This window comes from Anomaloglossus baeobatrachus, chromosome 10 (assembly GCF_048569485.1).
Source record: "Anomaloglossus baeobatrachus isolate aAnoBae1 chromosome 10, aAnoBae1.hap1, whole genome shotgun sequence".
NCBI lineage: Eukaryota > Metazoa > Chordata > Amphibia > Anura > Aromobatidae > Anomaloglossus > Anomaloglossus baeobatrachus.
The window spans coordinates 61,436,287-61,459,318 of record NC_134362.1 but is presented as its reverse complement, the minus strand read 5'-3'; the positions used below and the strand labels follow the sequence as shown (position 1 = coordinate 61,459,318).

Here is a 23,032-nt window from a genome sequence, read left to right as displayed (position 1 = left end):
TGAGACTCGCGTAAGTCATTTGCAAGAGTGACTCCAGCGTAAGATGTATAAAGGCCCTGTAGTCATTCGGCTTCACAAGTCTATAATTCTTGCAATGATTTGCAGTTAATTCAGGAGCCGCTAGAGGGTCTAAAGTTTTATGGATAAGTTTCAGTGTTTTCTTCTTTCATCTATATACTTTTTTTATAGTGTACAATTACATTGGGCTTATGCTAACTGATGAACTTTACATAATTCAATAAAAAATACTAAAATACTAAAATATAAAAAAAACCCTTACATTTCTCTTATTTATTTTTTTATTATTAAAGCGAATCTGTTTTATGTACCCAAAAACTATCCAATCAATATGCGGCCTTTCTTGTAACTAAAAACAAGCACTCAAAACTTCTTTGATGGAAAAAGTAAAAAAACTTAGTTTTTGGAATGCGGAGAAGAAAAAGAAAATGCTGCATAAACTAACACAAGAGTTTAAAGAGTAACTAAACTCTTGTCACTTTTTTATATTTTTGTGTCTTTTTTTTATATTTTTGTATCATCTTTTCAATTGTTAGCAGGCCAGTGGGGGTCCAGGTACTAAGACGTCCACCAATTGATCAAAATTTCCTCCCGACAGGTGCAGAGTTCAGGCCTGAGTATACACACAGATGGGAGTACGGATTCAATGGAAAAGCAAAGGCGTTCTATTGTAGGCTCTGTATTGTATCCGTACCCCGCTCTGTGTGTCCATTCAGGCAGGAGCTGTAGGGGGTTTTAAAAGATCAATGGGAACCGGACCTGGGCCGATTTGCTTGCAATTAAAATGACACAAAAATATAAAAAAGGGTAACAATAGTGTAGTTACTATTTAAGCATATCCATATGAATGTAGCTTCCCAATTGGCAATATAGTATATTTACCGATACTTTCTTTCGCAGGATGTAGAAATCAGCATCCCATTTGCCTCCCTGAAGCCTGTCCCAAAGCGAGAGGTGGTCATCAGGACCTTTAGGGACCATTCTGGAACATGGATGGACCTGAGCACCACAACAAAGGAGAAGTCATTGCATGAGGTAGGACTGGGAAGAAGCACAATATCAGCTTCTGCAGTATTACAATAGAAATGATGTACTTGACATTTTATCACAACAAAATGACTACGTTACACTACATTACTGAATGCTAAGAGGCCAATAGCATCATTATCTGGCATAGTAATAATCATGGGTTGATGGCTACACAGGGCTGTCCAATTACATCCATTCATAAGAATAAACCAACCTTCGTGTAACTGTGTGTGATTGTCTGCGTGCAAAAAATTGCTGCATGCAGTATTTTGGTTCAGATTCTCCCATTATAAGTCAATGAATGCTCAAAAAAACAGATCATATATGGGTTACCACTAGTGATGAGTGAGCACTACCGTACTCGGGTGTTTGGTACTCGTAACTAGTGATGAGCGAGCACTACCATGCTCAGGTGCTCAGTACTCGTAACTAGTGATGAGCGGGCACTACCATGCTCGGGTGCTCAGTACTCGTAACTAGTGATGAGTGAGCACTACCATGCTCGGGTGCTCAGTACTCGTAACTAGTGATGAGCGGGCACTACCATGCTCGGGTGCTCGGTACTCGTAACTAGTGATGAGTGAGCACTAACATGCTCGGGTGCTCTGTACTTGTAACTAGTGATGAGCGAGCACTACCATGCTCGGGTGCTCTGTACTTGTAACTAGTGATGAGCGAGCACTACCATGCTCGGGTGCTCTGTACTTGTAACTAGTGATGAGCGAGCACTACCATGCTCAGTACTCATAATTAGTAATGATGAGCGAGCACTACCATGCTCGGGTGCTTGGTACTCGTAACTAGTGATGAGCGGGCACTACCATGCTTGGGTGCTCAGTACTTGTAACTAGTGATGAGTGGGCACTACCATGCTCGGGTGCTCGGTACTTGTAACTAGTGATGAGCGAGCACTACCATGCTCGGGTGCTCTGTACTTGTAACTAGTGATGAGTGGGCATTACCATGCTCTGTACTCATAATTAGTAATGATGAGTGAGCACTACCATGCTCGGGTGCTCAGTACTCGTAACTAGTGATGAGCGGGCACTACCATGCTCGGGTGCTTGGTACTCGTAACTAGTGATGAGCGGCACTACCATGCTCGGGTGCTCAGTACTCGTACCTAGTGATGAGTGAGCACTACCATGCTCGGGTGCTCGATACTCGTAATTAGTGATGAGCGGGCACTACCATGCTTGGGTGCTTGGTACTCGTAACTAGTGATGAGCGGGCACTACCATGCTTGGGTGCTCAGTACTTGTAACTAGTGATGAGCGGGCACTACCATGCTCGGGTGCTCAGTACTTGTAACTAGTGATGAGTGAGCACTGCTATGCTCAGTACTCATAATTAGTAATGATGAGCGAGCACTACCATGCTCCGGTGCTTGGTACTCATAACGAGCAAGTTGGAAGATCTCCGGAAAAATGCTTGAGTTTCCCATTGACTTTCATTATACTCAGTACATGAGTATATTCCATCTGAGCATCCGACTTGCTCGTTTCAAGTACCGAGCATCAGAGCAGGATAGTGTTCGCTCATCACTAGTTACCACCCATTGATCTTTATTATTTATGAAACTGTTTCCATAAATAACAGATGCCATACACTTTGACTTGACTTTAAGGCCGGGGGTCAAACAGCCGTATAACTCGGACGAGAATCGCAGTGCACTCCCTGGCAGCAGCTCTCCTGACCTGAGCATGACAACTTCATGCATTGTTATGCAGCTCTCACGCTCGGATCAGGAGAGCTGCCAGCCAGTCCCGGGCATTTTGATGTGATTGTCATCTTTGTTATATTACCTTTTTGACCCCGACCAAATGGTACAATACTTACCTATTCCTTTCTCTACTAAAATAGATGCAGGCCTGTTGTAAGACCACTCACTTCTCCTGGTTCCTTGTGGTGTCACGTTTAGTTGAAGATTGCCGTCAAGTTCCGAAAGAGGGGGAACTCCTGTTCTCTAGTGTGGACCAAAACATCCGGGTTGAGTTTCCACCAGGTGCAACTGCAGAGACTCGTACGGTGCGAATGCAGGTCAGTAACTTCTCTTATTCCCTCATAAATCAGTAGTATAATGTGAAAATGAGAAGTTTTGTAACCTTGATTGCACTGTTCTCTGGGACGGTTTCTCGGATGGTTATGCCGTTTTTAACTGGACGAAAATAAAAGTTTACATTTTATCAAAGTGCTGGATTAACAACTATTTGTCATTTAAAATGTAATGTGGAATGACTACAGCCAAACCTGATGGTGTAATTAAATCTTGTTCTCTAATTTCCATTTATTTTTCTCATTTACTCCCATTTTTTTAGGTTTTACCAGTCTCCCAACGAATGCTGGAGAAGATCACTGGAGACTCGGAGTCCTCCACTAGTCCCCTCTTATGTCTGTCACAAAGTTCAGCTGCCAACTTTCTGAGTCCTGTCAAAATTCAGTTGCCGCTCCCTCCTGGTGTGACAGGTCAGATACTAAACTAGTTCTTCTGGGTCCAGTTTTCCGTTTTTGGTCCAGTAGCAGCTTTTTAACTTTTGTTGTTCGCAGGTGATACCTTGGATCGGTCCCATCTGTTTCTTTTGCATGGTGATCCGCGGGCACAGACTTGGACCGACATAACCAATCAGGTTGTGTTGCAGATCACTCATATTTATGCCCATTTCCAGGTGGATCACTTTTCTTGGTGAGTTCTTATAAGAAGCCATGTTTAGGATAAAATAAGTAAATCTTTTTCTCAACAATTTCCTAAAATATACAGATGCCTTTTAACTTCTTTGGTGTATATCCTACATGTATCGCTTCATTGGGGGACATAGGAAGACCATGGGTGTATGCTGCTGCCACTAAGAGGCTGATACTATGCAAAACGTGTTGCCTCCTCCTCTGCAGGGTACTCCCACCAACTGGTGCAAAGCTTATCAGTTTTAACTCTGTGTCAGTAGGGGAGCATACCGGACAAACAATAGAACTCTCCCTTCCTGGATGTCGGCTCATTGAACTTGGGCAGTGGGGGTTTCTTGGGCCATTCGTCATCAAGCTTCTGGTTAGCTGGTTTGCAAAGCAGATACCTGGTCTTCTGTACACATGTTTTCAAAGTTTTACCAGGTTTATACCTATGCCAGCCTTGGCAAGAAAGTGTTGCAAGGAGCAGAGGTTTGACCGGCATCCTGAAGTTCTTCTATCTTCATGTGTTTTTTCCATTTATTTACTTACCTATTTTCTTACCCATGGGAACTGCTTTGGGACATCCCATGGTCTTCCTATGTCCCCAATGAAGCGATACAGTAAATAGAATTTTGGGTACTCACCTTAAATCTCATTCTGATAGCCTTCATTGGGGGACACTCTACCTTTCCATGCTTTAGAGTTTGTGTTATTCCATTTTTATTCTGTACTAAGTCTGTTGCTTGTCCTACTGCTTCCTCAGTAACTGAATAGCTTTGTGTCTGTTGGTGTACCTTGCTTGCTGAGGAGGAGTCAACTTTTTTTTACATAGTGCCAGCCTCCTAGTGGCAGCAGCATACACACATGGTTTTCCTGTGTTTCCCAGTGAAGGCTCCAAAAAAGGGATTTTGCAGTGAGTACCTCCGAGTGGCAGCAGCATTCACACATGGTCTTCCTGTGTCCCCCAAGAAAGGCTCTGAGAAAGAGATTTGGGGGTGAGTACCCAAAATCCACTTTTATATATTCTGCTGCAGTTCGGCAGAGCTATTATGGCTATATAGCGTTCACACAGCATCAACTAAGAGGAAGCTGGAAGGAAAGGCACATTGGCTATGATTTTCACAGTTTATATTTATGCTTTGGAAACTTTATCACATTGGTGCATGCTGTTTAATTGATCTCTTGGGTGGAATACTTTAGACCAATAACTTGTGCTTAAGAGTAAGAAATGTGACGCATCTTACAACGTTGAGGCCTCTTTTTAGTTACAATGCCAATATCTGCACAAATTGTTCATAAATCTGACTGAGATGATCAGTGTCCGAATTTTGGAGCTGTTAACACCTGAATTCTGCTACAGTAGTAATAGTAAATCTTCTCCAGTGTATTTTGCTGACTGTCTCAGACCTCTTGTATTAGGTGCCCATAGAATTATATGGATTCTTGTCATAACTCTGATTTTAAGAAAAAAAAGGTGACCTGCTCCAACACTTTACGGAGGCATTCTCACCTATAAGCGATGCTCTTGGGAAGAATGATTCTATACAGAGACACCATATGGTGCCACACAGTGCAGTCCGTGTCACCACAATTTATGTGCTCATGACTCATGATACCGTGTGCTGTATATATCTGAAATACTTGGAATTAAATCACTCTTTAAAGATAACATCTGTTTTCTCTTACTTAAATTATCTAAATTATCTTTTTTTTCCAGGTACTGGTTATGGTATACCACAAAGTCCTATGTGGGTGAACTGGCCAAAAATGTATACAAGCGGCTACGAATGTACCAGGTCAATTTTGTTGCTTTGCAAAGGAAACGGGATCCAGAGCAGGTGCTGCTGCAATGTGTCCCTAAGCACAAGGTATGCTCCATAGTTATCATTTCATGTCCATTTTGCTCTATTAGGGTACGTGCCCACGATCAGGGTTCACAGTGTTTTGGACATAGTGTTTTTGCTGTGTCCAAAAAGCTGCGATGTACAGAACAAGCATAGTGGATGGGATTTATAGAAATCCCGTGCCCACTGTTCTTGTTTTTCCAATAGCGAAAACTGACCTGTGGTGCTGCTTCCCGAGCCGCAGATTGTCAGTTCTTTGTTGTCGAGACGCGAGTCTTCTCTGCAGGGAGAACACAGCGAGAGACCACAACTGCTTGAGCCTGGATCGTTGGCACAAGCGGCTGCGGTCTCCTGCGGACTCGCGGCCCCGCAGGTCAGGACCCGTCGCATCCAGGACACAGCGGGTCCTGATCGTGACCCCGTACAATTAGGGTATGTGCACATGGAGTCTTTTTCAGGCAGATTTGTCCCGAAACCCACCTGAAAATTACTCAAAAATGCTCAAAAGAATAAACATATGCATTTCTATGTAAAAACCACTTGCTGTGCATATGTCCAGTCTTTTGAGCTTTTTTTAATCGCTCAAGTCTCCAAAGACGCCAAGCTGTTAAATTAAGTGATGTAAACATTCTATGGACATTTTCCACTTTGAAGACGCTATATACTTTACAATGTATGGTAAGTCAATGGGAAGGCTAAAAAGGTGCCGAGAAGACGCCCAGGCATCTCTGGTGGTTTCGTCCAAGTGAGAGAAAAAAGACAGTAAAAAAAGATGCTGGAAAAACCCTATAAAAAATATTACTGGTCAAAACTTAAAGAAGCAAGCACTCAGGAAACAACCCAGAAAATGGCGACATCCTTAGGCGTCTTCCTTTTGGAAACTCCACTGGTTCGTCAGCGTGTAGAAGACGTCTTGTGCACATACGAGAAATATTCTTATTTTGCTTGAACATACCAATATGAATTAATATAGGTTTAAAGCTTCCATCACAGAAAGTAATAGCGCATTGCTAGGATATGCCTCCACTCCAGGTGAATGGGGCAGTTTGCAGATAAAGTATTGAAGGGAAGCGATGCTAAAGCGGTGTTGTCTCCCCAGCATCGGCCGGTCCTGGCTGTGTTACCCTCTATGACTAGAAAGTAAACACATCACTTATCGACACTTTCTGGGATGGAAATAACCCTTCACCAACACTGAAATTGGATTGCAGAACTATAAAAATAGGGCAGTATAATATATATATCGGCTGACTTGTGCACATTGTACTTCAGATAGACATTGAGAGCGTCACAACAGCTCGGGTGAAAAATCCATCTTTTCCAGCTAAGTAATGGCATGTGAGATTATCTGCATGTTTTTTTTCTGTATGGGATTTTTGTGTTACTTTGTACTAAATACCTTTGAGTGGATAACTAAGGATATAGCGGTAGGACAGACTAAAACGCTACATTTCTGGGAACATATATTGATGGACAATCTATAAGCCATCATTATCTCATTTATGGTCGACCAACTTCCAAGACCCCTACAGATCAGTATAACAAGGCCATGGCGCTCCAGCGGGCATTGCCTTTCGGTGAGAATCCTGGCACAATTGTGCGTCTGTTTTTTGCTGATAGACTTGATATTGCAACTCCGCTCCATAAATGTGAGGTTGGCCAGGCACTAACAAACAGGAGAAGATACTGTTATATCACGTTTATTTTGCTGATCAAGGACAGACCCCCGCCATATTATGTATCAGTGGCTTCTCCTTAGAATAGACCATGATTGTAAACCCCATGCAAATTCTTTTAGGGCTCTAAGGAGATTTGTTGCAAAATTTTAACTTGCATAGTGATAAGTTTACTATACAGTGTATTTTTTTTGTTTTCTTATAAAAAAATTCAGTTATCAAAGGTTTATAGTGTATATATACCATCGGTGGAGACAACATCAGCCTGGCTACTCTTGCTGCCAGATAGTAATTAATTAACTAACAGAGGATGTACTACTTATAGCCAATTGTCATGCGATGTTCGGTTCTAAACTCATTAAGTGTCACGGCAGTGTCGGGCTCTGTTCACACTGTAGAGTCTAACAAGCAACCTGATGTCTCCTAGTTGTTCAGCCAGTGCCGGGCGTCGGCTGTTTCATGTGCTCTGTTCCTCAGTTGTGCAGGAGTTCATTCCTGCTGATCTGGGGAACTCTGCTAGAAGCTCAGGATGCTTATTACCAATCTCAGCTGTCTCCTTCCTATATAAGATCCTGGAACCTGCTATTCAGTGCCGATAATAGTTCAGCATTGCTGCTACAAATACCGGTCCCATTGTAGTGATCCAGAGCCTGGTGGTCTGTTGTGTGCTTCTGTGTGGTGTGGAGATATTCCTGCTGTTAGTTTATTTCCTCCCTATGTTTCATTTTTTTCCTGAGTTCGTATTGTCTCTCCCCTGTGACTAATTGCAGTGTGCATGTGCTTTGGTTTTCCCCTTGTCTGTGGTATTTGTGGGGTTTGCTTTTCTGGTCCCGGCCCTCTCCTGGGGTAAGGGAGAGAGGGTGTTAGATCAGAGTTCGGACAGGAGTTAGGGTCCCGCTGGCGGTCCAGACCTGGCTACCATCAAGCCTACCTCCAGGATAAGGGACAGCGCAGGGTCCCTAGTCTGAGGGCCAGTTACCCCAACACTCCCATGACACCAACACCAGTGACAATTTCAGATGACTAGAAACACTGAAATCTGCAAACAATGGGGCTAAAAAGAAGGGAATTTTGTTTACTTACCGTAAATTCCTTTTCTTCTAGCTCCAATTGGGAGACCCAGACAGTGGGTGTATAGCTACTGCCCTCTGGAGGCCGCACAAAGAACTACACTTAAAAGTGTAAGGCCCCTCCCCTTCTGGCTATACACCCTCCCGTAGGAGTACAGATTCCTCAGTTTTAGTACCAAAGCAAGAAGGAGGAAAGCCAATAACAGTTTCAAAAACAAATTCAATCCGATAACATGATCGGAGAACTTAAGAAACAACATGAACAACATGTGCACCCGAAAAACGAAACCCTAAGAACAAATAGGGCGGGTGCTGGGTCTCCCAATTGGAGCTAGAAGAAAAGGAATTTACGGTAAGTAAACAAAATTCCCTTCTTCTTTTTCGCTCCTAATTGGGAGACCCAGACAGTGGGACGTCCAAAAGCAGTCCCTGGGTGGGTAAAAAGATACCACATGAACGGGCTGTCAGACAGCCTCTTCCTACAGGTGGGCCACCGCCGCCTGAAGGACCTGTCTACCTAGGCTGGCATCTGCCGAAGCGTAGGTATGCACTTGATAGTGTTTGGTAAACGTGTGCAGACTCGACCAGGTAGCCGCCTGGCACACTTGCTGAGCCGTAGCCTGATGCCGCAATGCCCAGGACGCACCCACGGCTCTGGTAGAATGGGCCTTCAGTCCAAATGGAATCGGAAGCCCAGCAGAACGGTATGTGTGAAGAATTGGTTCCTTGATCCACCGCGCCAGGGTGGATTTGGAAGCTTGCGATCCCTTATGCTGACCAGCGACTAGGACAAAGAGCGCATCAGAACGGCGTAGAGCCGCCGTGCGAGAAATGTAAATCCTGAGTGCTCTCACCAGGTCCAACAGATGTAAACCCTTTTCAAATTGGTGAACTGGATGCGGACACAAAGATGGTAAAGTGATATCCTGATTGAGATGAAAGGAAGAAACCACCTTGGGAGAAAACTCTGGAATTGGACGCAGTACTACCTTGTCTTGGTGAAACACCAGGAAGGGAGATTTGCAAGATAACGCCGCTAGCTCGGACACTCTTCGAAGAGACGTGACCGCCACAAGAAAAACTACCTTTTGTGAAAGCCGAGAAAGGGGAACCTCTTTCAAAGGCTCGAAAGGCGGCTTCTGGAGAGCAATGAGAACCTTGTTCAGATCCCAGGGTTCCAATGGCCGTCTGTAAGGAGGAACAATATGACAAACTCCTTGGAGAAACGTGCGTACTTTAGAAAGCTGTGCCAAGCGCTTCTGAAAGAATACGGATAGCGCGGAGACTTGACCCTTAAGAGAGCTAAGCGACAAACCTTTTTCCAACCCAGACTGCAGGAAGGAAAGAAAAGTTGGCAATGCAAATGGCCAGGGAGAAACCCCTTGAGCCACGCACCACGCTAAGAATATCTTCCACGTTCTGTGATAGATCTTAGCTGAGGATGGTTTTCTAGCCTGTCTCATTGTGGCAACAACTTCATGAGATAAACCTGAGGCCGCTAGGATCCAGGACTCAATGGCCACACAGTCAGGTTCAGGGCCGCAGAATTCAGATGGAAAAACGGCCCTTGAGACAGCAAATCTGGACGGTCTGGTAGTGTCCACGGTTGGCCTACCGTGAGATGCCACAGATCCGGGTACCACGACCTTCTTGGCCAATCTGGAGCGACGAGTATGGCTCGATGGCAGTCGGACCTGATTTTCCGGAGAACTCTGGGTAACAATGCTAGAGGTGGGAACACATAGGGGAGTCGGAATTGCGACCAATCCTGAACCAACGCGTCTGCCGCCAGTGCTCGGTGATCGTGAGACCGTGCCATGAAAACTGGGACCTTGTTGTTGTGTCGTGACGCCATCAGATCGACGTCCGGCGTCCCCCAGCGGCAACAGATCTGCTGAAACACGTCCGGGTGAAGGGACCATTCTCCTGCGTCCATGCCCTGGCGACTGAGAAAGTCTGCTTCCCAGTTTTCCACGCCTGGGATGTGAACTGCGGATATGGTGGACGCTCTGCTTTCCACCCACGTCAAAATCCGATGGACTTCTTGAAAAGCTTGGCGACTGCGTGTTCCCCCTTGGTGGTTGATGTACGCCACCGCCGTGGAATTGTCCGACTGAATCCGAATCTGCTTGCCTTCCAGCCATTGTTGGAAGGCTCGCAGGGCAAGATAGATTGCTCTGATTTCCAGAACATTGATCTGCAGGGTGGACTCTTCCAGAGTCCACATCCCCTGAGCCCTGTGGTGGAGATACACCGCTCCCCACCCTGATAGGCTCGCATCCGTCGTGACCACTGCCCAGGACGGGGGAAGGAACGACTTTCCCTGTGACAATGAGGTGGGGAGAAGCCACCAACGCAGAGAGTCCTTGGCAGTCTGAGAGAGGGAGACAGTCCTGTCGAGGGACGTCGATTTCCCGTCCCATTGGCGTAGAATGTCCCATTGTAGAGGACGCAGATGAAACTGCGCGAACGGGACTGCCTCCATTGCTGCTACCATCTTTCCTAGGAAATGCATGAGGCGCCTCAGTGAGTGCGACTGGCTCTGAAGGAGAGATTGCACTCCAGTCCGTAGCGAGCACTGCTTGTCCAGTGGAAGCTTCACTATCGCTGAGAGAGTATGAAACTCCATGCCAAGATAAGTCAGAGATTGGGTCGGGGTTAGATGAGACTTTGGAAAGTTGATAATCCACCCGAAACTCTGGAGAGTGTCTAGTGCCACCTTCAGACTGTGTTGGCATGCCTCTTGAGAGGGTGCCTTTATAAGCAGGTCGTCTAGATACGGGATGACCGAGTGACCCTGCGAGTGCAGAACAGCTACTACTGCTGCCATGACCTTGGTGAAGACCCGGGGGGCTGTTGCCAGACCGAAAGGTAACGCTACGAACTGCAGGTGTTCGTCGTGTATGACGAAGCGTAGGAAACGCTGATGCTCTGGTGCGATCGGCACGTGGAGATACGCATCTTTGATATCTATTGATGCTAGAAAATCTCCTTGAGACATTGAGGCTATGACGGAGCGTAGGGATTCCATCCGGAACCTCCTGACTTTTACGTGTCTGTTGAGCAACTTTAGATCCAGGACGGGCCGATACGATCCGTCCTTTTTTGGGACCACAAACAGATTGGAGTAAAAACCGTGACCTTGTTCCTGAAGAGGGACGGAGGTCACCACTCCTTCCGCTTTTAGAGCGGCCACCGCCTGCAACAGAGCATCGGCTCGGTCTGGTGGGGGAGAAGTTCTGAAGAAACGAGTTGGCGGACGAGAACTGAACTCTATCCTGTACCCGTGAGACAGAATATCCCTCACCCAACGGTCTTTGACGTGTGACAGCCAGATGTCGCCAAAGTGGGAAAGCCTCCCACCGACCGCGGGTGTGGGAATCGGAGACCTCAAGTCAGGAGGACGCCGTCTTGGCAACGGTTCCTCCGGCTGCCCTTTTTGGGCGTGACTGAGACCTCCAAGAATCTGAGCGTCTCTGGTCCTTTTGAGTCTTTTTTGACGAGGTGAATTGGGACCTGCCCGGTCCTCGAAAGGACCGATAACCAGACTGACCCTTCCTCTGTTGGGGTCTGTTTTGTCTGTGTTGCGGTAAGGATGAGTCCTTACCCTTGGAGTGTTTGATGATTTCATCCAAACGCTCTCCAAACAATCGGTCACGAGAAAAAGGCAAATTGGTTAAGCACTTCTTGGAATGAGAATCTGCTTTCCAATGTCTCAACCACAGGGCCCTACGCAAAACAACGGAGTTGGCTGACGCCACTGCCGTGCGGCTTGTAGCGTCAAGAACAGCATTAATCGCGTACGACGCGAATGCCGCCATTTGCGAGGTCAATGGTGCTACCTGCGGGGCAAATGCACGTGTGACGGAGTCAACTCGCGCAAGCCCGGCTGAGATAGCTTGGAGTGCCCATACGGCTGCAAAAGAAGGCGCCAATGACGCTCCAATCGCTTCATAGATGGATTTCAGCCAGAGCTCCATCTGCCTGTCAGTGGCATCTTTAAGTGCCGCTCCATCTTCAACTGCAACCAAGGATCTAGCTGCAAGCCTGGAAATTGGAGGATCCACTTTTGGACACTGGGTCCAACCCTTGACCACCTCAGGGGGAAAAGGATAGCGTGTATCTTTAAGCCGTTTAGGAAAACGCCTTTCAGGATAAGCGTGGGGTTTCTGGATTGCGTCTCTAAAGTCAGCGTGGTCCAGAAAAGTGCTTAAAGTACGCTTAGGGTATCTGAAATGGATTCTCTCGTGCTGCGAAGCTGACTCCTCCACAAGAGGAGCTGGTGGGGAAATATTTAACATCTTATTGATGTTAAATATAAGATCATTAACTATGGCGTCACCATCTGGTGTATCTAGATTGAGAGCGGTCCCAGGATCAGAATCCTGATCAGTTACGTCCGCCTCATCACCCATAGATTCATCCCGCTGGGATCCTGACCATTGAGATGAATGTGAAGGCCCGTCATAGCGAGCCCGCTTAGGCTGCCCGGGGCCATCATCCGAGTCAGAGTCTTCACCCTGAGGTGTATATGCCCGTCCCGGAGCTTGGAGCTGAGGGGGACCAGGGGGCAATGATTGCACAGTGTCCGTGGCCTGAAGTACAGGCCTAGCTCGCAATGTGTCAAGAATTTGTGACATAGTGAGAGACATTCTGTCAGCAAAAGCTGCAAACTCAGTTCCTGTCACCTGGACAGCATTCACAGGTGGTACACCCTGGGTCACGTCCAGCAGAGGTCCCGACTGTGCAAGCGCCGCAGGGGCCGAGCACTGCACACAATGGGGGTCCGTGGAGCCTGCCGGTAGAAAAGTCCCACATGCGGTGCAGGAAGCATATAATGTCTGTGCTTTGGCACCCTTGCGTTTTGCGGACGACATGCTGCTGGCTCTCTGCAATGTGAGAGAGTCTATAGCCAAAGGGCGACCAGCGCTATGCAATACAAAGTATTTGTAGCAACAAAATACTAAGAATAGTACTGGCACAAGAGGGGGTGAGCCCTGAGGGCTGCTTACCGCCCGCTGAATAGCGGGTAAGAGGCTGCAGAATCCTTGTCTGGGTCTCCCCGGCTCCCCTCTGCAGCTCAGCGTGTCAGCAGGAATGGCTGCCGGCGTCTGTGGAGAGGGGCGGTCCGTGGGAGTTCCCAAACAAAAGTGCGGGAAACAGTGTCCCCTCTGTGCCGATTGGGAGGGCTGGAGTATGTAAAAACGACTCCAGCCCTCAGCGCTGATGCACTGGCCAGCGTCCCGCCCCTCTCCTGACTGGCAGGTCTGGGGGCGGGAACGAACGGAAGCAGGCCGCAAAAGCCGGGGACTCGAGTTATCAGCGCGGCCGCCGTAAAAGCGCGGGCCGCGCTGAAGTCCCCGGCGCACCACAAGTGCCAGCCGCGCCGCAGTCCCAGCGGCCGGCATGACCGATTCCTAAACGTGGCCAGCGTCCCGCCCCTCTCCTGACTGGCAGGTCCGGGGGCGGGAACGAACGGAAGCAGGCCGCAAAAGCCGGGGACTCGAGTTATCAGCGCGGCCGCCGTAAAAGCGCGGGCCGCGCTGAAGTCCCCGGCGCACCACAAGTGCCAGCCGCGCCGCAGTCCCAGCGGCCGGCGCGACCGATTCCTGGAAGTGTGCCTGCTTCAGCTAAGCTGAATGAGGCCATGGCACAAGCGCCGTAGCGCAGATGTCCCCCGGCGCACTACAACACCCAGCATGCTGCGGTGTGAGCGCCAAATGCACGGGGACACAGAGTACCTTGAGGAAGCAGGGCCATGTCCCTGATGTACTCCGCTCCATCCAGCATCTTCTCCAGGGGCTGTAGATGGAGCCCGGTCTCAGTGCCTGGAGACCAGTAAATCCCACTTCACCCAGAGCCCTGTAAAAAGGGATGGGGAAGGAATCAGCATGTGGGCTCCTGCCGCCGTACCCGCAATGGGTACCTCAACCTTACAAACACCTCCGACATACAGTGGGGTGAGAAGGGAGCATGCTGGGAGCCCTGTTTATGGGCCCTCTTTTCTTCCATCCGACATAGTCAGCAGCTGCTGCTGACTAAAAACAATGGAGCTATGCGTGCGTGTCTGACCTCCTTGCGCACAAAGCTAAAACTGAGGAATCTGTACTCCTACGGGAGGGTGTATAGCCAGAAGGGGAGGGGCCTTACACTTTTAAGTGTAGTTCTTTGTGCGGCCTCCAGAGGGCAGTAGCTATACACCCACTGTCTGGGTCTCCCAATTAGGAGCGAAAAAGAAAGGATCAATTACAGAGACCCTTTGGCACACTACAATGTATCAGTGGGAAACACCAGCTCACCTATTTTCTTTAATTGGTTCTGGAGAGCAGAGACTTTACTTTTTACAGGGTGATTATACAAACTGGGAAAAAATGTAGTGACTACTCCAGCTCGTTCCATAATTAATATTCAGCTTATTTATTTACCGTAGATACAATTAACATCCATATTTGGTACGGTGTAATGATTCATATGGTTATTATACCGCTGCACAAAATATGGATTTAATATGTATCTAAATAAGTTGAATTTTAATTGTGGATCGCACTGGATAACTTTTTTTTCATGGCATGCAAAAAATACCCAATTAACTTTAGTAATTGAAAACACAAAGAGTTAAATGCTTACTATCAATTTTTATTGTACTACAAATTACAAAGTGCATTCAATAAGAAGCAAAATAGAAAGGAGAAAACAAGGACGAATGACAATGTGAGCAGATGAGATCCTGAGAAGGGCACAACACTTCTGGTTTCCTAGCAATGTAAACAGCTACCACGGTGTCAGATAAGTAATATAATTAGAGAGGCACATTTACCAGGAAAATCGTTACAATAGTATCTCTGACATAAATACATCTTACACATATAGGTAGAAACATAAATAATCCTATCAATATTGAAGGGAACATACCCATAAATAGTGCCCAGAAGAATCACCCATCAGGATCTCCAACGCATGTTTCGCTGATATTAAGTGATTCGCTTCATCAGGGGGAATTATTGTGTAGCCGATCGTTTGGCTAGCAGCTATCTCCACATTTCCTACATACATAGGAGTGATTGCTACCGTCTTCCGTATAAGGCTTCATTTAGTTGTCTCATTTTTGCCTACAAGTGTTATCAGTGGTTTTCATGGACAGCATTTGTACCCATGATAGTCTACAGTGCCATTCACATGTCTGGAATTTTTTGCGGTACATGAGGCCTGTGGAAAATCATGGAGACATGTCTGACTTTGATCTGATGGTTGGATAAAAATTGGCAATGCAAATCTATGGGTCTGTGAAAATATTGGACCGCACTCGGATGACATCCAAGTGTGGCCCAAATTCACAAAATGTCAAAATGGGGAATACAAAAAATTGTTTTTACATGTAGGATAAAAACTAATGACGCCTGGACCACACTCGGGGTAAAGCCTGGTTCAAAAACGTCAAAGTCGTTTTTTCTCTCACATGGAAAATTCAGAGCTCTAAGAGAGTCGCTGCCAGACATCTCTGGCAGTGGCTTATCTCTTGGAGAACAAAAGAATTGTCAGTCCGAAATCGGACATGCCGAATCCTTCTCTCTCTCAAAAATTATCTTTCAGAGGTCCCCATATACAGTATAGACCAAAAGTTTGGACACACCTTCTCATCTTTAGAACAATTGTTAAGAGGAGACTTTGTGCAGCAGGCCTTCATGGTAAAATAGCTGCTAGGATCCACTGCTAAGGACAGGCAACAAGCAGAAGAGACTTGTTTGGGCTAAAGAACACAAGGAATGGACATTAGATCAGTGGAAATCTGTGCGTTTCTCTGATGAGTCCAAATTTGATATCTTTGGATCCAACCACCATGTCTTTGTAGAAAAGGTGAACGGATGGACTCTACATGGCTGGTTCCCACCGTGAAGCATGGAGGAGGAGGTGTGATGGTGTGGGGGTGCTTTGCTGCTGACACTGTTGGGGATTTATTCAAAATTGAAGGCATACTGAACCAGCATGGCTACCCCAGCATCTTGCAGTGGCATGCTATTCCATCCGGTTTCATTTAGTTGGACCATCATTTATTTTTCAACAGGACAATGACTCCAAACACACCTCCAGGCTGTGTAAGGGCTAATTGACTAAGAAGGAGAGTGATGGGGTGCTACACCAGATGACCTGGCCTCCACAGTCACCAGACCTGAACCCAATCGAGATGGTTTGGGGTGAGCTGGACCGCAGAGTGAAGGCAAAAGGGCCAACTAGTGCTAAGCATCTCTGGGAACTCCTTCAAGACTGTTGGAAAACCATTTCCGGTGACTACCTCTTGAAGCTTATCAAGAGACTGCCAAGAGGGTGCAAAGCAGTAATCAAAGCAAAAGGTGGCTACTTTGAAGAACCTAGAATATAAGACATATTTTCAGTTGTTTCACACTTTTTTAAGTATTTCATTCCACATGGTTTAATTCATAGTTTTGATGCCTTCAATGTGAATCTACAATTTTCAGAGTCCTGAAAAAAAAGAAAACTCTTTGAATAAGAAGGTGTGTCCAAACATTTGGTCTGTACTGTACATTAGACCTTTGGACAAAACCCATCTATATCAGCGGGTTTGACCAACTTTATGTATGAGAGATTCACTTTAAACCAGATATGTCCCCAATATGCCGCCCCCTGAACCAGCCCTTTTGCCACCCAACCACATTAACCTTTTCAAGGTCATAGAGTGAGATTATTGTAATTTCTCTGCAACTTTCAGCTAATGAGCACCTGGTGGACGGATCCTGCAAAAACGAGGATGAGGATGAGGATGACCATCCAGTATGAGGCTGAAGTATATATGCATGTGATATTTGCTTGTTCAACAACCTTGCATGTGGTGCCATATTATGAGTCCGCAAGTGCCAAAACCTCATCAGGAGTAACAGATTTTGAAGATGATATATCAGGAATTGACTTATATAGTCAACTTCTGGCAGTGAGAAGTCCATCGTTTTATTAATAGCGAGGATAATATCCTTTCTTTGTGCTTGCTAAACAATCTTTCCCTGGGTTTCTTCTTAATCTCAAACTTACAAAATTTATTTTTGCAATTTCCTCCTTATTTTGTTTGTTGCATGTAAGTCTAAACGCCCCCAAACAGAATAGAAGAAAGTTGGCCAAAAACCTGTTGACTTCTGTGAACCTGGATGACCATTCAATATGTCTGGGAGCCTCCTGACTCTCCCTTGACAGTCGATCTCGGGGTACAGAACTTGAAGAATCAAAAAGTTAGAATTTCAAGGCCATAAATGTCTGAGAGCAGCTTTTTCCTCTTTCCTTGTTGTCAAAATAAGGACGGCCGTACCCTCATGAATGGAGGAGTCAGGAGACGCAGCTGTCAGCTGAACATTGGTTCTGCAGCCATCGATCTGATGCATATGACCAGCTTAAAGGGAATCTGTCACAAGTCAAAATAAGCTGTTTTTGCTCTTACTTTATGCCTGCTGTTCCAGTGAGTTTTCCAGTTTTTGTTTTTTTGAAATCCGTCTTACATATCCAGAGATATGGGCCTTTAGATTTAGTACTAACTTTTACTGAGGGGGTGTGGTTCACAGGATCCTTTGTCAGCCACACCTTCTTGTAAACAACCATAACAGTTAGAGCTAAATAAAAAGGTCCATATCTCTGAAACCGTATGGTGGATTTAAAAAGAACAAAAAATGGAAAACTCGGTGTAACAGTGGGAATAAAATAAGAGCAAAACTGTTCTCTTTTTGTCCTGGTGACAAGTCCCCTTTAACATACCTCCCAACCGTCCCGGATACAGCGGGACAGTCCCTCTTCTGAGCCTTTGATCCCGGCTCCCGCCCGTGAGGCTGTTTATCCCGGCTCCACCCACCCACTGTAGCCCCGCCTCGCTGTTTCTCCCTTCTACTATTCATTACAGAGCCGAGCGCGCACCTACTCCTGTGACTGCTGCTGAGGTATGAATCACCCCCTGCAGCAGAGCGACCCCCCCCTGCAGCAGAGCCCCCCCCCCTGCACCAGAGCCGACCCCCCCCAGTCCCGGAGCCTGCGTTTGTCTGCAGCTGTTCTCTCTGATTCCCCGTGTGCGGCTTCTCACTGCTGCAGACACGCGGGGAGTCAGGAAGCTGAGGAGACCGTGCAATCAGCACTTATCTCCTGCAGATAGCAGTGACAATAACCTATGCAGAGTGGCATCTGCAGGCTTCTATTACCGATCAGTGGTCTCCTGCCTGTGGAGCAGAGCTGCTGGGTCCTAGCTTCCCAACAGCTTCAGCTCTGCTTTATCCTGGCTGCCCTACCAGTTAAAGGGAACATGTCAGCAGAAATTTCACAATAAAAGTAATAGATTCCCCTCTGCAGCTCCTGGGCTGCTTCTAGAAAGGTTCCTGTTGTTATTGTGCCCCCTTTGAGACCTACAAAAATACTTTATGAAGTCTTACCTTTTTGTATGCAAATGTGTTTTTATGATCACGGGGGCGGGCTGTCTGGCGTCCGTTATTCCCCCTCCTGCCGCTTTACGCAGTCCCCCATTGCTCATTTACATACACAAGGACGCCTTCCTCATGTAACTGTCCTCCCGAAGTTTTGCGCATGTGAACGCTTTTTCAGGTGATTGCGCAGGCACGAGATTATGGGCAGCGCTGTGATTGTCATCAACAGCGTTAACCAAGTACCCGCCCATAATCTCGTGCCCGCACTTTTCCCTCTGACTCCACCGTTATGCGCAAGTGCTGGCCATATGAACCATGTTACCTATTACTGCTTGCACGAGATTATGGGAAGGTACTTGGATGACGCTGCTGATGACAATCACAGCGCCGCCCATAATCTCGCGCCCATGGTAATAGGTAACGTGGTTCATATGGCCAGTGCTTGCGCATAACGGTGGAGGCAGAGTGAGAAGCGTGGGCACGAGATTATGGGCAGGTACTTGGATGACTTTGCTGATGACAATCACAGCGCCGCCCATAATCTCGCGCCCATGGTAATAGGTAACGTGGTTCATATGGCCAGTGCTTGCGCATAACGGTGGAGGCAGAGTGAGAAGCGCGGGCACGAGATTATGGGCGGGTACTTGGATGACGCTGCTGATGACAATCACAGCGCCGCCCATAATCTCGCGCCTGCGCAATCACCTCAAAAGCGTTCACACTTTGCACAGTGCTCACTCCCGCGAGAGTGGCACTGGGCATGCACAAAACTTCAGGAGGACAGTTACATGAGGAAGGCGTCCTCATGTATGGAAATGAGCAATGGGGGACGGCGTACAACGGCAGGAGGGGGAATAACGGACGCCAGGCAGCCCGCCCCCGTGACCATAAAAACAGATTTGCATACAAAAAGGTAAGACTTCATAAAGTATTATTTTAGGTCTCAAAGGGGGCACAATAGCAACAGGAACCTTTCCAGAATTCATCCCAGGAGCTGCAGAGGGGAATCTTTTATTTTTTTTGCTAAATTTCTGGTGACAGGTTCCCTTTAAAGGGAACCTATCAGGTGCAATCTGCACTCAGAGCCAGGAGCAGTTCTGGGTGTATATTGCTATTCCCTGCCTAACCGTCCCTGTATACACTAGCATAGATAAAGGCATCTATAGAAAAAGTATTTTTAAAGAGCTTATATCTTATGCTAATTAGCGCGGGGACTAGTCCCAAGGGCGTTACTTCACTTGGCTAGTCGGCTCATATAGCGTGTTAGTACTCACACAGGGGCGTAATAACATGCTAACATGCTATGCGAGCCGACTAGCCAAGTGAAGTAACGCCCTTGTGACTAGTCTCCGCGCTCATTAGCATAAGATATAAGATCTTTAAAAATATTTGTTCTTGATCTCTTTATCTATGCTAGTGTATACAGGGACGGTTAGGCAGGGATTAGCAATATGCACTCAGAACTGCTCCTGGCTCTGAGTGCATATTGCACCTGACAGGTTCACTTTAAAGGGAACCTGTCACCAGATTTGGGGCCTATAAGCTGCGGCCACCACCAGCGGGATCTTATGTACACATTCTAACATGCTGCATACCTCCCAACCGTCCCGGATACAGCGGGACTTTCACGCTTTACGTTGTTTGTCCCGTTGCCACGGGCGGGACGGCCGGCTCCCGGGCTCCGCCCACCCACTCTCTCTCCGCCTCCCTGCTTTTCCCTCCTACCATCCTAGTAGACGTGGCATAGAGAGGAGCGCTGCCTGTGCTGCTGCTGGTACAGTAAACTAATCTCCCCAGCGCTGATTTCCCTCCCTCCCCCCTCACCCCCGGCCGGAGCCTGTCTGTGCGGTCGGCCGGCCGCCTGTCTGTGCGGTCGGCCCGCCACCTGTCTGTGCGGGCGCCCCCCGCCGCCTGTCTGTGCGGGCGCCCCCCGCCGCCTGTCTGTGCGGGCGCCCCCCTGCCGCCTGTCTGTGCGGGCGCCCCCCTGCCGCCTGTCTGTGCGGGCGCCCCCCTGCTGCCTGTCTGTGCGGGCGCCCCCCTGCCGCCTGTCTGTGCGGGCGCCCCCCTGCCGCCTGTCTGTGCGGGCGCCCCCCGCCGCCTGTCTGTGCGGGCGCCCCCCTGCCGCCTGTCTGTGCGGGCGCCCCCCTGCCGCCTGTCTGTGCGGGCGCCCCCCGCCGCCTGTCTGTGCGGGCGGCCCGCCGCCTCATTGTGTGGGCGGCCGGCCGCCTCTCTCTGCGGGCGGCTGGCCGCCTCTCTGTGCGGGCGGCCCGCCGCCTGTCTGTGAAGGCGGCCGGCCGCCTGTCTGTGAAGGCGACCGGCCGCCTCACTGTGGCTGCCTGCGTGTCCGTGCTGGAGGCCCGCCGGCTGCCTGCGTGTCCGTGCTGGAGGCCCGCCGGCTGCCTGCGTGTCCGTGCTGGAGGCCCGCCGGCTGCCTGCGTGTCCGTGCTGGAGGCCCGCCGGCTGCCTGCGTGTCCGTGCTGGAGGCCCGCCGGCTGCCTGCGTGTCCGTGCTGGAGGCCCGCCGGCTGCCTGCGTGTCCGTGCTGGAGGCCCGCCGGCTGCCTGCGTGTCCGTGCTGGAGGCCCGCCGGCTGCCTGCGTGTCCGTGCTGGAGGCCCGCCGGCTGCCTGTGTGTCCGTGCTGGAGGCCCGCCGGCTGCCTGCGTGTCCGTGCTGGAGGCCCGCCGGCTGCCTGCGTGTTTGTGCTGAATGGGTGTGGATGGGGAGTGGATATGGGCGTGACTGTGAAATGGGTGTGGTTAGGGGGCGTGGCCTAAAAATTTGCCGCGGCGCGCTACGCGCGCCGCAAACTTTGTCCCTCTTTTCCTTCTTTAAAAGTTGGGAGGTATGCCTTTAATACTGTGCAAAACCACACTGCTTTTTTACTAACACTTCAGTAAGTGTAGCTACATAATATAGTAGTCATCTGAATAGAAAAGTCAGTGGCAGCTGTGTGATGGCAGACAAATACCGTAGCTGGTGGCTACAGGAAGGTAAGAAAAATATCATCATGAATATTATTAATTCAGCAGTGCGTGGAGATTCTGAAAATGGAAATTGGTTGTGACCTTAACTTTTTGGAAAAAGTTGGATTGGTAAATATTTCAGACAAAATGTAACTATCTCTTCTCAGCGCTTTACACATTTTTCTTTCTTACTTAGGTGGAGTCAACAGTTAAAAGACTGCAGGATAGATATAAGGGCCCGGAGCCGTCTGACCTGGTTGAACTTGTAGAAGGGGAACAGTTCTTCGCAACATTCGAACAAGGCCTAAAGCTGTATTCAGGTATAGTGCATATACATTTACCGTATTTTTTGTTTTATAGGATGCACCGGATTATGAGACGCACCCCAAATTTGATAAAAAAAAGGTAAAAAAATGGTGTCCATTTTATAGTCCGGTGGTGTCTTACCGGGGACGTGGGGTGGCAAGAGGCAGGGGTGGTGCTACGGGCGGTGCAGAGGGGGGCTTAGATGCTCGCTGCAGGCTGCGGCGCTGTGCTTGGGCAGCGGGTGCTGCTCTGTGCTGGGGCGGCGGGTGCTGCTCTGTGCTGGGGCGGCGGGTGCTGCTCTGTGCTGGGGCGGCGGGTGCTGCTCTGTGCTGGGGCGGCGGGCGCTGCTCTGTGCTGGGGCAGCGGGTACTGCTCTGTGCTGGGGCAGCGGGTACTGCTCTGTGCTGGGGCAGCGGGTGCTGCTCAGTGCTGGGTCGGTGGGTGCTGCTCAGTGCTGGGGCGGCGGGTGCTGCTCTGTGCTGGGGCAGTGTGTGCTGCTTTGTGCTGCGGCGGCGGGCGCTGCTCTGTGTTGGGACTGGGACGGCGGGCACTGCTCTATGCTAGTGCTCGCTGTGGGCGGTAATGCATTGGCCATTCTGAAGATGTCGGCGGGCTTCAAAGAAATGGCGGCCGGAGTCGGCGTGTGCGCAGATGAGAGCTGGAGCCGAGAGCTCCATCGGCACATGTGCAGACTCTGGGTGCCATTATTTGAAGCCCTTACTGCCGACATCTTCAGAATAGCCTGTTCCTGCTGCACAGAGCCTCGCTGCCTGCCACACAGAGCAGCGCCGTCCGCCACACAGAGCAGCGCTACACAGAGCAGGACTGCCCGCCACACAGCGCTGCACAGGGGAGGGCTGCTAGTCGCACAGAGCAGAGCCGCAGAGAGCAGCAACCGCAGCACAGCATACAACATTGCCCCTGCCTCCTGTGACCCCTCTCAACCACCTCCCGGTAAGCTACCATATTTTCCGGTGTATAACACTACTTTTTAACCCCTGAAAATCTTATCAAAATTCGGGGGTCGTCTTATACGCTGGGTGTCGTCTTATACGGC

At 48.7% G+C, this 23,032-nt stretch overlaps 1 protein-coding gene across 3 annotated transcripts in view; it reads left to right on the top strand.

The window, feature by feature from the left end:
• Positions 1 to 23,032, top strand: part of PIDD1 (p53-induced death domain protein 1) — a 93,088-nt gene that overhangs the window by 55,615 nt on the left and 14,441 nt on the right. For all 3 annotated transcript variants that reach the window (XM_075326902.1, XM_075326903.1, XM_075326901.1), the window contains exons 7-12: positions 919 to 1,053; positions 2,911 to 3,087; positions 3,366 to 3,513; positions 3,595 to 3,730; positions 5,429 to 5,579; positions 21,866 to 21,989. In XM_075326902.1, coding sequence (XP_075183017.1) covers positions 919 to 1,053; positions 2,911 to 3,087; positions 3,366 to 3,513; positions 3,595 to 3,730; positions 5,429 to 5,579; positions 21,866 to 21,989 — 871 coding nt within the window. The remainder of the gene's footprint in view (positions 1 to 918; positions 1,054 to 2,910; positions 3,088 to 3,365; positions 3,514 to 3,594; positions 3,731 to 5,428; positions 5,580 to 21,865; positions 21,990 to 23,032) is intronic.